We start from the raw sequence: 13,223 nt of genomic DNA on the forward strand, positions 1-13,223 counted from the left end.
GAGAGGGGGAATGGAGGTAGATCTCAGTCACAGAAGTAATATACATAGTGGCGATGTGGTCTGTGTGCTCCTAACAGTCGCCTATAGCATCATCTCCTTGCTGTACCAGGCTAATCCGTCATTATGTAACCAATGAATAGTGCACACTCGCTCATGATATCCACTTTCAGGAAATCTTGTATATAAAACACTTTTCTATCTTGCCAGTGGTATTAAATCTGAACTAATCACAGAGTGCAATTATACCACACACGGCCAGATCTAGTTCTTTGCAATAAACTTTAATGATTTGCTTTTACAATGGAGCAGATCTGTAACTCTGTCCCATGCGTTGCACATACCCCTCCCTCTTCCAGGACCAGTGAAAACACTCCTTCCACATTACAGTCAATGGTAGCCCCAGCGGCAATATTTCTTGTGCTTATTCTTTGGGTGTCTTAGGCATGCCATTGCCCCCTGGTGGTGAAACTGAGGGTGTGCAACTACATCTTGACTTTGTGCCAGTGTTAAGGTGCTGGGATTTAACCCCATGTGCAGCATTATACGGTGTGTGTGTGTGTGTGTGTGTGTGTGTGTGTGTTTGTATATTTATATATAAAATATTTTACGCCTTTACTAACAATACAACAACCTGCAATTTACTCAAGGAAGGCCTTGGTTGTAATCTGTGCACCAGATCCGTTAAACTGTGTAACACATACACTCAATAAATAAACTCTGCCCTGTTCTGATTTGTGCAATATTACAGTCATTCCACATTAAATAAAACATTCATATCCTTTTTTCGATGCTTCTTAAGACTTGAGGAGTTCGGTGTTCTTGATTAAGAGCCTCACATCTCTGTCTCGGCAAGGAGGCTTTCACCGAGTCCAGAAGTCAGAAGAACTCTGTGAGGTCCAGGACCTGATATAGATAAGGGAGACAAATACAGAAATACTGATCAATATCTGGCCGCGACCTGCTCCAACCTAAATGCTAATCACTAAGCAACCCACCTCTGTATCCGGTCTACAGATCTACAATAAAAAGGACTACAGTCACTAGGTCGACCACTAATGGTCGACATGCATTAGGTCAAAAGATCGACAAGGTTTAAAAGGTCGACAGGGTCAAAATGTCAACCCTTTTTATTTATTTAAAAAAAAAAACATTTGTACAACTTTTGCTGTATTTACTATCCATGTCACAAATTATTACCTTTAGTAACCTTGTGGTGAGCGAAACGAGTCTCCGTGCCCGAAGCGTGGTGAGCAGAGCGAGTCCTCTGGGGGACACATTTCAACAAATTGGGTTAAAAATTTTAAAAACACAGAAAACCCAAAATTTTATTTCTGCAGCGGGGTACACTGGTATTCCACAGGGAATAACATCGGGATGTAGAGTTGGCTCTTGATCCGAGGCACCAACAGGTTAAAGCTTTGACTGTTCCCAGGATGCACTGCACCGCCTCCTCTATAGCCCCACCTCCAGGCACTGGAGCTCAGTTTGTAAGTTGGTGCCTGCAGTGCAGGTCACTAACGGGGGGCTGCGCTAGGCAGCCCAGAAAATAGCTTTTTAAGAAAACTTTAAGGGCTGCAGCACTTTTTATGTCATTCTGACATGCTGTGCTGCGGCTCCATCACCTCTCTCAGCGGCGCTGCATACTACCGTGTCCTGGTTCCCGGGTACTTGCAGCGGAGGCGCACCGGTTTCTAGGCACACAACCGCTGCTGCTCTCCTGGATCGTGTGGCTGCATGACACGGAGGAGTTAAGAGGGTCCCACAGGTGGGACCCGCCGGTAAATCGCGTTCCGGTCGTGGTCCCAGGAGACGGACCGCGCCGCTGGCGTGGACACTGTGGCTGTACAGGGACCCCACTATATCCACCAGGGCAGGGAGCAGAGGACGGATTTACCAAAAATCCATTTGTAATAGGCTCCACAGTACCCGGTGGTGAAGGGGATAAGGCGCTGACCTGTAGCCCCTCCCCAGCTCCGGGTGCCATCTACTGCTGGTGTTCCCACCCTGTAGCTGCATTTCTCTCTCCCTCATTCCCTGCTGACATTTTGGCACCATCTTCACTACTAGCTGGGCTGATCTCCGGGACTGCTGGGCACTGTCTCCTCTGTAAAACCGTCTGTCTTGTCAGTGCTGAGCATTTACAGACACTTGGGTATTCTACTGTACTGTCATTTTAGACAGTGTTAGTTAAGAACAAGTGTACTGCTATATTAATATTTACTACAAGTATTCTGTGATCTACATCCAGTGTTTACTGTGCATTGTTATATCTGTATACATACATATCTATATGTAGATTTACTAGTCCAGTGCAGTCTTATTATTTATATGTAGTCATTTCTGCATTGTACCTGTGACTGAGTGTGCCTATAGCTGCTGTGTGGATTCTATTCTGTGTATCACATGTATTGCTATCACTATATTCTGTATACTGGAGGGCTAAGTGCGTTAGGGTCTCATATAAAATAGTGTTCTGCAGGATATACTGTTTTGTATTTTTCACTGTGTATTTCAGTCACCTCACACCGCTTAAATCCTCTGTTTGTGCTCTGCATTTGCTGTCACATAACACAGAGGGGGTTTTGCAGGTATTGTGATTGTCTGGCTATATTGTACTGTTGTACCCTAAGGCTACATTCCCAATAATGTCTGCTACACAGGGCGGGAAATCCGCAGACGCTGCTGCAGTGCTGTCTCCACGTATTTGACTGAGGAAAAGGTTTCAGCTGAGGCTTCAGGTACTGGGTGCCCTGCACCTTCCAGTCAGTCTGCAGCACCTGTGGTAAATCAGGACCCACCTTGGGCTGCATTTTCAAATATGCTGACTATGCTTGTAACACTGCTTACGCCCCCTATTGGACCTCCTGTGCCATTGCAGCCACATATTGTCCCTGTAGTTAACCTGCCCTGGGCGGATACTCTGTCTATCCAGTTACAACAATTAAATGGTTAGACAAAAACCTACCCCTCGCCCTGCTGGGGCCAAGGGGTCATCTAAGCGGGCCATTTCTTCCTCACAATCCACTAATATTTTGGATGATTCTTCCGATGAAGATGGGGATTATACTCATCCGTTTGACACTCAAGTTGATGTTCCTGACCTAGTCGAGGCTATCAAACTGATTCTTCAGATTGATAAGATTGATCCTCCTGTTACGTCTAAGAAACCGGATAAGTTCAAACGTCAGAAGGTTGCTAAAGTAGTTTTACCACATTCTGACCTTTTAATAGACATACGTCAGGAATCCTGATCGTCTCCTGGAAAGAAATTTTCCCTGTCCAAAAAGATGCTAGCTCCTTATCCTATCCCTGCGGAGTTGAGTAACAAGTGGGAAACTCCACCGCCGGTGGACTCTCATGTCGCCCTTCTAGTTGTGTCTTCTACTCTGCCTGTCACCACTGTCACCTCACTAAAGGAACCGACGGATAAGCGTTTGGAGGGATTCCTGAAGTCTATTTACACACTTACCGTTGCTGTGCATAGACCCACTATGGCAGCCTCTTGGGCTGCAAAAGCTATTGAAGCATAGGTTCAGGCAATTGAGGATGAGCTACCTCTAATTTTTTCTGACATTGTCAGACAATATCTGTCGTCTATTACCACAGCCTCTCACTATATTCAGGAGGCGGTTTCTGATGCAGGCGTAATGGCGGCCAAAGCATCTACTATGTCTATCCTAGCTCGCTGGATTTTGTGGTTAAGGTCCTGGAAAGTCCAAAAAGACCTTGGAGGTGCTCCCTTTTAAGGGGGACATACTATATGGGGAGGATCTGAACAACATCGTGACTGACTTGGCAACAGCTAAGACTGCGTTTCTCCCAAGTACTAATCCTTCTGCTCCGAAGGCTAAGGGTACCACTTTTCGTTCCTTTCGACCTCCAGGTAAAGCGAAGGGTCAGGCATACCCGAGACAGGCTCGTACTTCCAAAACCACCAAGCCCAAGTCTAAGCAATCTTGGGCCGCCCGTCGGCCTGCTTCCAAACAGGACAAGCCTGCTGCATGATGGGGCGGGCCTTCCCCTGGGGGACCCCAGAGTGGGAGGCCGACTTCTGCAGTTTGCCCAGGCCTGGACAAAGACCACTTCAGACGCCTGGGTGCGGGAAGTTGTCTCTCACGGGTACGCAATCTGTTTCAAGAGACGTCCCCCTCACCAGTTCTGCTCGACAGTTATCCCTTCGGATCCGCTGAAAGCACAGACTTTACACTTGGTTGTACAATCTCTCCTAGATACTGGAGTGATTGTGCCGGTACCTCTCTCTCAAAGAGGCAGGGGCTACTATTCAACGCTGTTTCTAGTCCCGAAACCAAATGTGTCCTCCCGGCCTATACTCAACCTCAAATCTTTGAACAAATTTGTGAGGGTATCCAAATTACGTATGGAAACTCTGCGCTCTATTGTACTGGCCATGGAACCCAAGGACTATATGGTATCCCTGGACATACAGGATGCTTACCTGCACATACCTATTGCCATGTCGCATCAGCAATATCTACGGTTTGCTATTGGCAACCTACATTATCAATTCCAGGCCTTGCCTTTCAGACTGACCACGGCTCCTCTGATCTTCACCAAGGACATGGCAGTCATGACGGCTCTTCTCCGCCGTCAAGGTGTTAAGATCATGCTGTCTCTGGACGACTTGCTGATCCTGGCGAACCCCCCAGAGGTTCTCCTCAGTCATCTGGAACTGACGGTCCAATTCCTACAAGCCCACGGGTGGCTGATCAACTGGAAGAAGTCCTCACTGGTCCCTGCTCAGAGCATGGAGCACCTGGGGGCATTGTTAGACACACACAACCAACCATTGTTCTTGTCTCCAGAGAAGGTCCTGAAACTTCAGGACAGGATCAGATACTTCCTCTCTCGCCAGAGAGTGTCAATGCATCGCTGAGTGTAAGTACTAGGCCTCATGGTTTCGGCATTCAACATGGTAGAGTATGCTCAATTTCATTCCCACCCTCAGCAGCGTTTAATTCTTTCCAAGTGGGACAGCCTGCCTCTCTGGATCAGGTCTCAAATAATCTCGACTCCGGAGGTTCGTCTCTCACTAAGCTGGTGTCTACAGGACCAACAGTTGAGCAGGGGCCGTCCCACCTGGATCTCCAACTGGGTCCTCCTAACGACGGATGCCAGTCTAAGGGGTTGGGGTGCAGTGTTGGAGCAACGCTCTCTCTCTCTTTCCAGGGTCGGTGGACCAGGGAGGAATCATTCCTCCCGATTAAACATTCTGGAATTGCTGGCGGTGTTCCATGCGTTGACGCTTGCCCTGCCTCTGGTACAGAACAGGCCTGTTCAAGTACAGTCTGACAACGCCATCATGGTGGCATACATAAATCATCAAGGCGGCACTCGAAGCCGCATGGCAATGATGGAAGTGTCAAAAATCCTTCAATGGGCGGAATGCCATCTGCCAGCAATATCGGCAGTGTTCATTCCGGGGGTCCTCAACTGGGAAGCAGACTTCGTCAGTTATCAGGACGTGCATGCCGGAGAGTGGAGTCTTCATCAGGAAGTCTTTCAACTGCTAGTGGGCAAGTGGGGCCTACCAGATGTAGATCTGATGGCGTCTCGACACAATCACAAGGTTCCGGACTTCGGAGCAAGGACCAGGGATCCTCAGGCAGCGTTCATGGATGTCCTGGCAACTCCATGGAACTTTCGGCTGCCATACGTGTTCCCTCCAGTGTCACTCCTGCCCAGGGTTCTACAGAAGTTCAAACAAGGAGGAATACTCCTTCTAGTCGCTCCAGCGTGGCCCAGATGGCATTGGTTCTCAGACCTGCAGGGTCTCTCAATAGAGCGTCCTCTTCTACTTCCTCAACGCCCAGACCTCCTCGTTCAGGGCCCGTGTGTCTACCCGGACCTGGCCACACTGGCTTTGACGGCGTGGCTCTTGAAGCATCACTCCTGAGAGCCAAAGGTTTCTCTAAGGTGGTCATTCAAACTATGCTGAAAACCCGTAAACCGGCTTTGGCTCGGATTTATTACAGGATATGGAATTCTTACTTCACCAGATGTGCCAGTAAGAACTATGATGTGTATACTTTCAGGACTTCCAGACTTTTGGCTTTTCTACAACAAGGCCTGGACTTGGGCCTTCGTTTGGCCTCCCTCAAGGTTCATATTTCTGCCTTGTCGGTATGGTTTCAGAGGAAAATTGCATTCCGGACATTCACACTTTCACTCGGTGTTTTACGGATCCAGCCTCCCTATGTCCCTCCTGTGGCTCCATGGGATCTGTCTGTTGTTCTGAAAGCCCTTCAAGAGTCTCCGTTTGAACCTCTTGAGTCTGTGGACCTTAAATGCCTTACGCTTAAGGTCGTTTTTCTGTTGGCTATTGCCTCTGCTAGGAGAGTGTCAGACTTAGGCGCTTTGTCCCATCATCCACCACTCCCTCATCTTATCCTCCCCCTCCACCTGTCCCCTGGACCCCCTTCCCTCCCGTCTTCTCTGCTCCCTCTTCCCAACTGCCTGCTCCCACCTTGCTCATCTCTTTAACCTGTCGCTCTCTAGCGGCATCTTCCCCTCACCATTCAAACATGCTCTGGTCACACCTATTCTCAAAAAACCCAACCTCGACCCTTCATCACCCACTAACTATCGCCCCATCTCTCTTCTCCCTTTCTCCTCCAAACTACTTGAAGGACTTGTCTACAGCCGTCTCACAAGCATCCTCTCTGACAACTCCATCATCGATCCACTACAATCTGGCTTTCACCCACTCCACTCCACTGAGACTGACCTGCTTTCGGCCAAATCCAGGGGCCACTTTTCTCTGCTCATCCTTCTGGACCTCTCTGCTGCCTTTGACATGGTGGATCATCCTCTCCTCCTCTGCACACTCCAAAACGCTGGCCTCTCTAGCACTGTCCTTGACTGTTTTTCTTCTTACCTCACTAACCGGTCCTTCTCTGTGTCTGCCTCCGGCACCACCTCACACCCTTCCATCCTTCCTGTTGGTGTCCCTCAGGGTTCTGTCCTATGCCCCCTTCTGTTCTCCCTGTACACCTCTTCCCTGGGTGCGCTCATTAACTCCTTTGGCCTTCAATACCACCTCTATGCTGATGACACACAACTCTACCTCTTCTCTCCTGATCTGTCTATCTCTGTCCTCTCTCAGGTTTCCAACTGCCTCTCCGCAATCTCCTCCTTGATGTCTAAGTGTTCTCGGAAGCTCAACATGGACAAAATTGAACTCATCATCTTTCCTCCATCCAGAGCAACACCCCCTACCAATACCTCTATCACTGTTGAAAACACCACCATCTACCCTGTTCCCCAACTCCGCTGCTTGGGTGTCACTCTTGACTCCTCCCTCTCCTTTGCACCCCACATCCAAGCTCTGGCACAATCCTGTCAGTTCCAGCTATGCAATATTGATCGTATCAGGCCATTTCTCTCCCAGAATGCAACTAAACTTATCCACTCACTGGTCACCTCATGACTTGACTACTGCAATGTTCTCCTCACTGGCCTTGCTTGCTCCCATCTTGCTCCCCTCCAATCTGTCCTGAACTCTGCAGCTAGGCTTATCTTCCTCTCCACATCTGCCACTCCCCTTCGACAAAATCTACACTGGCTCCCATTCCCCTACAGAATCCTCTTCAAACTCCTAACCCTCACATACAAGGCCATCTCTAATTCCACTGCTCCCTACATCTCCAACCTCCTCTCCCTTCATCCCCCTCCCGCCCCCCTACGGTCGACCAATGACTGTCACCTCTCCACCGCCCTGGTCACTGCTTACCATGCTCAAGTTCAAGACTATGTCCGTGCTGTACCCTTTCAGTGGAACGCACTCCCCCACTCCATTAGACTCTCCCCGACCTTGCAAAGCTTCAAACGGGCACTAAAAACCCATCTATTCATCAAAGCATACCCACGCGATGGATAACCTAGTCCTGAGGCCGCTCCTCCATCCCCCTGCCTCATGCCTTGAATATCTCAGCTTTGCTTACATACTGCCATCAGGCTACCTCCCGCTTGCTTGTACCTCATGTCCTCTGTCTGTCGACCCTTCCTACTAGATTGTTAGCTCTTCAAAGCAGGGCCCTCTTTCCTCTTGTTATCTAAGCCCTCTTCTCGACACATTTCACTCGCAGCTCTTCCCTACTCAGCGACCATCTTTACCCGCTCTTTCTCCTGCTGGTAAAGGCTCATCTCTATCTATGGCCGCCAGCTCCTAGTAGTACGATGAATACTCCCTCACTACTTACATCTTAGCTGTATTATGTCTTGAGAATTGTGGTGCTCTCTGTTACCTGTACTCTATTTCTGTTATTTATTTTCCTCTAATGCTAAGTTTTGTCTTCCTGTACTGTCCTTAGTACGGCACTGCAAAACACTTGAGGTGCCTTATAAATAAAATGTAATAATAATTTTTCACCGTGACCGGGCAGTTCTTCGAACTCGCCCAGGTTATTTGCCTAAGGTGGTATCATCTTTTCATCTTAACCAGGAGATTGTGGTTCCGGCCTTCATCTCTTCTGGTTTGTCCTCCAAAGAGCGATCTTTGGATGGGGTACGGGCTCGTCGTATTTATGTGGAAAGGACTGCCTCTATCAGGAAGTCGGATTCCCTTTTTATACTTTTTGATTTTCACAAATGTGGCTGGCCTGCGAATAAGCAAACCTTGGCCAGATGGATTAGAATGGTGATTGCACAAGCTTATGCGCAGGCTGGACTCCCAGCTCCTCCTGCTATCAAGGCCCATTCTACTCGGTCTGTTGGACCTTCTTGGGCGGCCCACCGTGGTGCATCCGCTGAACAATTGTGCAAGGCATCCACGTGGCCTCAGTGAACACGTTCATCAGGTTCTATGACTTTGATACTTCCGCCTCCCAGGATGCTTCCTTTGGACGCCGGGTTCTTGTGCCCGCTCCCTTAAGGAACTGCTTTAGGACATCCCTAATGTTATTCCCTGTGGAATACCAGTGAACCCCACTGCAGAAAAGGAGATTTATGGTAAGACTGCGAGGTACACTGGATTCCACAGGGTGCCCACCCTGACGCACTTAGCTTCTTTGGGTTTGTATGGCATTAGCCGCTAGTCCCTTCTCCTGTCGTGAGAATGTGGGTCTATGTGACTAACCTCTACCATTTCTCTTACCTGCTACTGCATTGGACTGGTTAACGAAACTGAGATCCAGTGCCTTGAGGCGGGGCTATAGAGGAGGTGGTGCAATGCATCCTGGGAACAGTCAAAGCTTTAGCCTGTTGGTGCCTCGGATCAAGATCCAACTCTACACCGTGATGTTATTCCCTGTGGAAACCAGTGTACCTCGCAGAAAGAGATTTAATGGTAAGTCTTACCATAAATCTCCTTTTTTTTTTTGTGTGTGTCGACCTTTTGATCCTGTCGACCTTTTACTGCAGACCTAATGACTGTCTATATTTATAATGTTTATCTTCTGTCTCAGAACCACCCACCTCCCCCTAAGCTTCATTTCTCATACGTCCTAGAGGATGCTGGGGTCCACTTCATGACCATGTTGTATAGACGGTTCGCAGGAGCCATGGGCACTTTTAAGACTTTTCAATGGGTGTGAACTGGCTCCTCCCTCTATGCCCCTCCTCCAGACCTCCGTTTTAGAAATGTGCCCAGGCAGACTGGATGCACTCTGAGGAGCTCTACTGAGTTTCTCTGAAAAGACTTATGTTAGGTTTTTTATTTTCAGGGAGAACTGCTGGCAACAGACTCCCTGCTTCGTGGGACTGAGGGGGCAGAAGTAGGAACCAACTTTCTGAAGAGTTTCATGGCTCTGCTTCTGGCTGATAGGACACCATTAGCTCCTGAAGGGTACTGAACGCTAGCCGTGCCTAGATGCTCACTCCCACAGCACGCCGTCACCCCCCTCACAGAGCCAGAAGTCAGAAGACAGGTGAGTAAAAGAAGACAGATCTTCTATCAAGAAAAGTGACGGCTGAGGTACAACGCGGCTGGCGGGAGCGCAGGGCGCCATTGCTGCCCACACACACAGGCACTGCAGGGTGCAGGGGGGGGGGGGGCGCCCTGGGCAGCAAAAACACCTCTATAAACTGGCAAAAAGGGGGCATAAGATGCCCAGGCACAGCCCTACCCCGGCCAGTGTAAATATTATGAAAAGTTTCCTAGGTAAAAAGGGCGGAGCTTCTTCCTCAGGCAGCCAGCACACTGCTCAGTGCCTTGTTCTCTCTCCAGACATCGCTGGTCCTCCTTCACTTCTGACTACAAGTATCAGGGTGCAAAATAGGGGGGGGGGGGGGGGGCACAAGCGAATTTGGTGCTTTACAAGTGTGTTTTACTGTGTAAAAAGCGCTGCATGTCAGTGGGCATTCTGTGTTCACAGGCATTAGATACTGGCGCTGGGGTTGTGAACTGGCTGCTCCTAAACTGTGTCCCACTGACAGATTTTACTGTGGGTCTGTCCCCTATAAGTCCAGTGTGTCTATGTGTGTGTTGTACACGTGTGTAAGACATGTCAGAGGCAGGGAGTTCCTCCCCGGAGGAAACCATGTTAGGGACACAGTTGTAATGTGGTGGCGCTGCCGGCACACCAAGAGCCTGCATGGGTGAAAGAAATACGTGATATTATGCATCATATCAATAGGAGATTAGATAAGTCTGAATCTCATGCTGAGTGCTGGAGAAAATCTGTGGAGGATGTGATTTTTCAGGGCTCTGTTCTTCCATCCGCAGGCGACCCCTCTGAGTCACATAAGAGACCATTTGCGAATATTGTGAATACTGATACCGACACGGACACTGATTCTTGTGTCGACGATAGTGACTCCAGAGAAATAGATCATAAATTGGCAAAAAATATACAATATATGATTGTGGCTACAAGCGAAGTTCTGGAAGTCACGGAAGCCACTCCTGGACCTCAGGAGAAGGCTTATTTCTATAATGAAAAGAAATCTAAGGTCACTTTCCCTCCTTCCCACGAGCTTAATACTCTCTTTGAAGGGAAGTGGGTGAATCCCGAAAATAAATTTCGTATTCCCTAGAGAATTCAGATAGCTTATCCTTTCCCGGTGGAGGACAGGAAAAAATGGGAGTCACCCCCTGTGTTAGACAGTGCACTGTCCAGGTTGACAAAGAAGGTAATTCTCCCTGCACCTGGTACGGCTTCACTAAAAGAGCCGGCAGACCGAAAGATGGAAACTACATTGAAATCCATTTATGTTGCCAATGGTACGCTGCTCAGGCCCACAATTGCTTGCACGTGGGTGAGTCGCGCTATTGAAAAATGATCAGAAATTGACACGATTGATAAAGATGAGATACTCCTTAAGTTAGGGAAAATCAAAGACGCTGCCGCATACATGCTAGAAGCGATGAAAGATATTGGACTTTTGAGTTCACAAGCCGCTACCATGGCAGTATCGGCTCGGCGGGTGTTGTGGATTCGTCAGTGGAACGCGGATGCAGATTCAAAAGAAATATGGAGGCTCTCCCATATAAAGGTGAGGCCTTATTTGGCGATGGACTGGATGCGTTAGTCTCTGCAGCTACCGCAGGTAAGTCAACATTTTTGCCCTCTGCGCCTGCACCGGCAAAAAAGACATATCACCCGCACATGCAGTCCTTTCGGCCCAATAAATACAAAAAAGCGAGAGGTTCCCCCTTTTTTGCGGGTAGGGGAAAGGGAAAGAAGTCCACAGCAGCTTCAGGTCTCAGGAGCAGAAGTCTACCCCTACTTCTGCCAAATCTTCAGCATGACGCTGGGGCTCCTTTGCGGGAGGCCGCTCGGTTGGGGTCACGTCTCAAACTGTTCAGCCAAGGTTGGATTCTGTCTGGCCTGGATCCCTGGGTGTTGCAAATAGTGTCCCAGGGATACAAGCTGGAGTTTCAAGACGTTCCCCCATTCCGATTTTTCAAATCGCCCTTGCCAGCTTCTCTTCCAGAAAGGGAAGCAGTAACAACGGCAATCCAAAAATTATGTCAGGATCAGGTCATAGTCCTCTGGTACCTTTGTCACAACAAGGGGAGGGGTTTTATTCAAGCCTTTTTGTAGTTCCAAAGCCGGACGGCTCGGTCAGACTGATCCTAAACCTGAAAAATCCGAATCTCTACTTGAAACGATTCAAGTTCAAAATGGAATCACTGAGGGCAGTGATTTCCAGTCTGGAGGAGGGGGACTACATGGTGTCTGTAGACATAAAAGATGCTTACCTGCATGTTCCCATTTATCCTCCTCACCAGGCTAATCTGAGATTCGCGGTTCAGGATTGCCATCACCAATTCCAGACGTTACCTTTCGGTCTCTCCACGGCGCCGAGGGTATTCACCAAGGTGATGGCGGAGATGATGGTTCTCCTGCGTCAACAAGGAGTCAATATAATTCCTTATCTAGATGATCTCCTGATAAAGGCGAGATCCAAGGAGCAGTTGTTACAAAACATTACACTCTCCCTGTCAATACTCCAACAACACGGTTGGATCATAAATTATCCAAAGTCGCAGTTGGAACCGACGACAAGATTGTCTTTTCTCGGGATGATTCTGGACACAGAAGTTCAGAGAGTATTTCTTCCGGTGGAAAAGGCTCTGGGAATCCAGAAAATGGTAAAACAGATATTGAAACCATCGAGTGTGTCGATCCATCAGTGCATTCGGTTGTTGGGGAAGAGGGTGGCGGGCCTACGAGGTCATACAGTTTGGCAGGTTCCATGCCAGGGTATTCCAGTTGGACAAGTGGTCGGGATCCCACCTACACATGCACCGGAAGATAATCCTGTCGTCAATAGCCAGGATTTCGCTCCTGTGGTGGCTACACGGTTCTCACCTACTAGAGGGACGCAGATTTGGGATTCAGGACTGGCTCCTGGTAACCACGGATGCAAGTCTCCGAGGCTGGGGAGCTGTCACTCAGGGAGAAAGCTTCCAGGGAAAATGGTCAAGTCAGGAAGCCTGCCTTCACATAAACGTGCTGGAATTGAGAGCCATTTACAACGGCCTTCAACAAGCGGTACATCTTCTTCAAGATCATCCCGTGCTGATCCAGTCGGACAATGTAACAGCAGTCGCGTACATAAACAGGCAGGGCAGAACGAAAAGCAGAGCGGCAATGGCAGAGGTGACGAAGATCCTCCTCTGGGCAGAAAGACATGTAAAGGCTCTGTCGCCAATTTTCATTCCGGGAGTAGACAACTGGGAAGCAGACTTCCTCAGCAGACACGATCTCCATCCAGGAGAGTGGGGCCTACACCAAGAAGTCTTCACAGAGGTGACAAGT

General features: G+C 48.8%; 1 protein-coding gene across 2 annotated transcripts in view; it reads right to left on the reverse strand.

Annotated features, from left to right (window-relative positions):
* Positions 1 to 260: 260 nt before the first annotated feature.
* Positions 261 to 13,223, reverse strand: part of LRRC73 (leucine rich repeat containing 73) — an 88,218-nt gene continuing 75,255 nt past the window's right edge. For both annotated transcript variants that reach the window (XM_063918787.1, XM_063918786.1), the window contains one exon: positions 261 to 903. In XM_063918787.1, coding sequence (XP_063774857.1) covers positions 833 to 903 — 71 coding nt within the window. In that variant the 3' untranslated portion in view covers positions 261 to 832. The remainder of the gene's footprint in view (positions 904 to 13,223) is intronic.

Source organism: Pseudophryne corroboree, chromosome 4, assembly GCF_028390025.1.
Source record: "Pseudophryne corroboree isolate aPseCor3 chromosome 4, aPseCor3.hap2, whole genome shotgun sequence".
Taxonomy (NCBI): Eukaryota; Metazoa; Chordata; class Amphibia; order Anura; family Myobatrachidae; genus Pseudophryne; species Pseudophryne corroboree.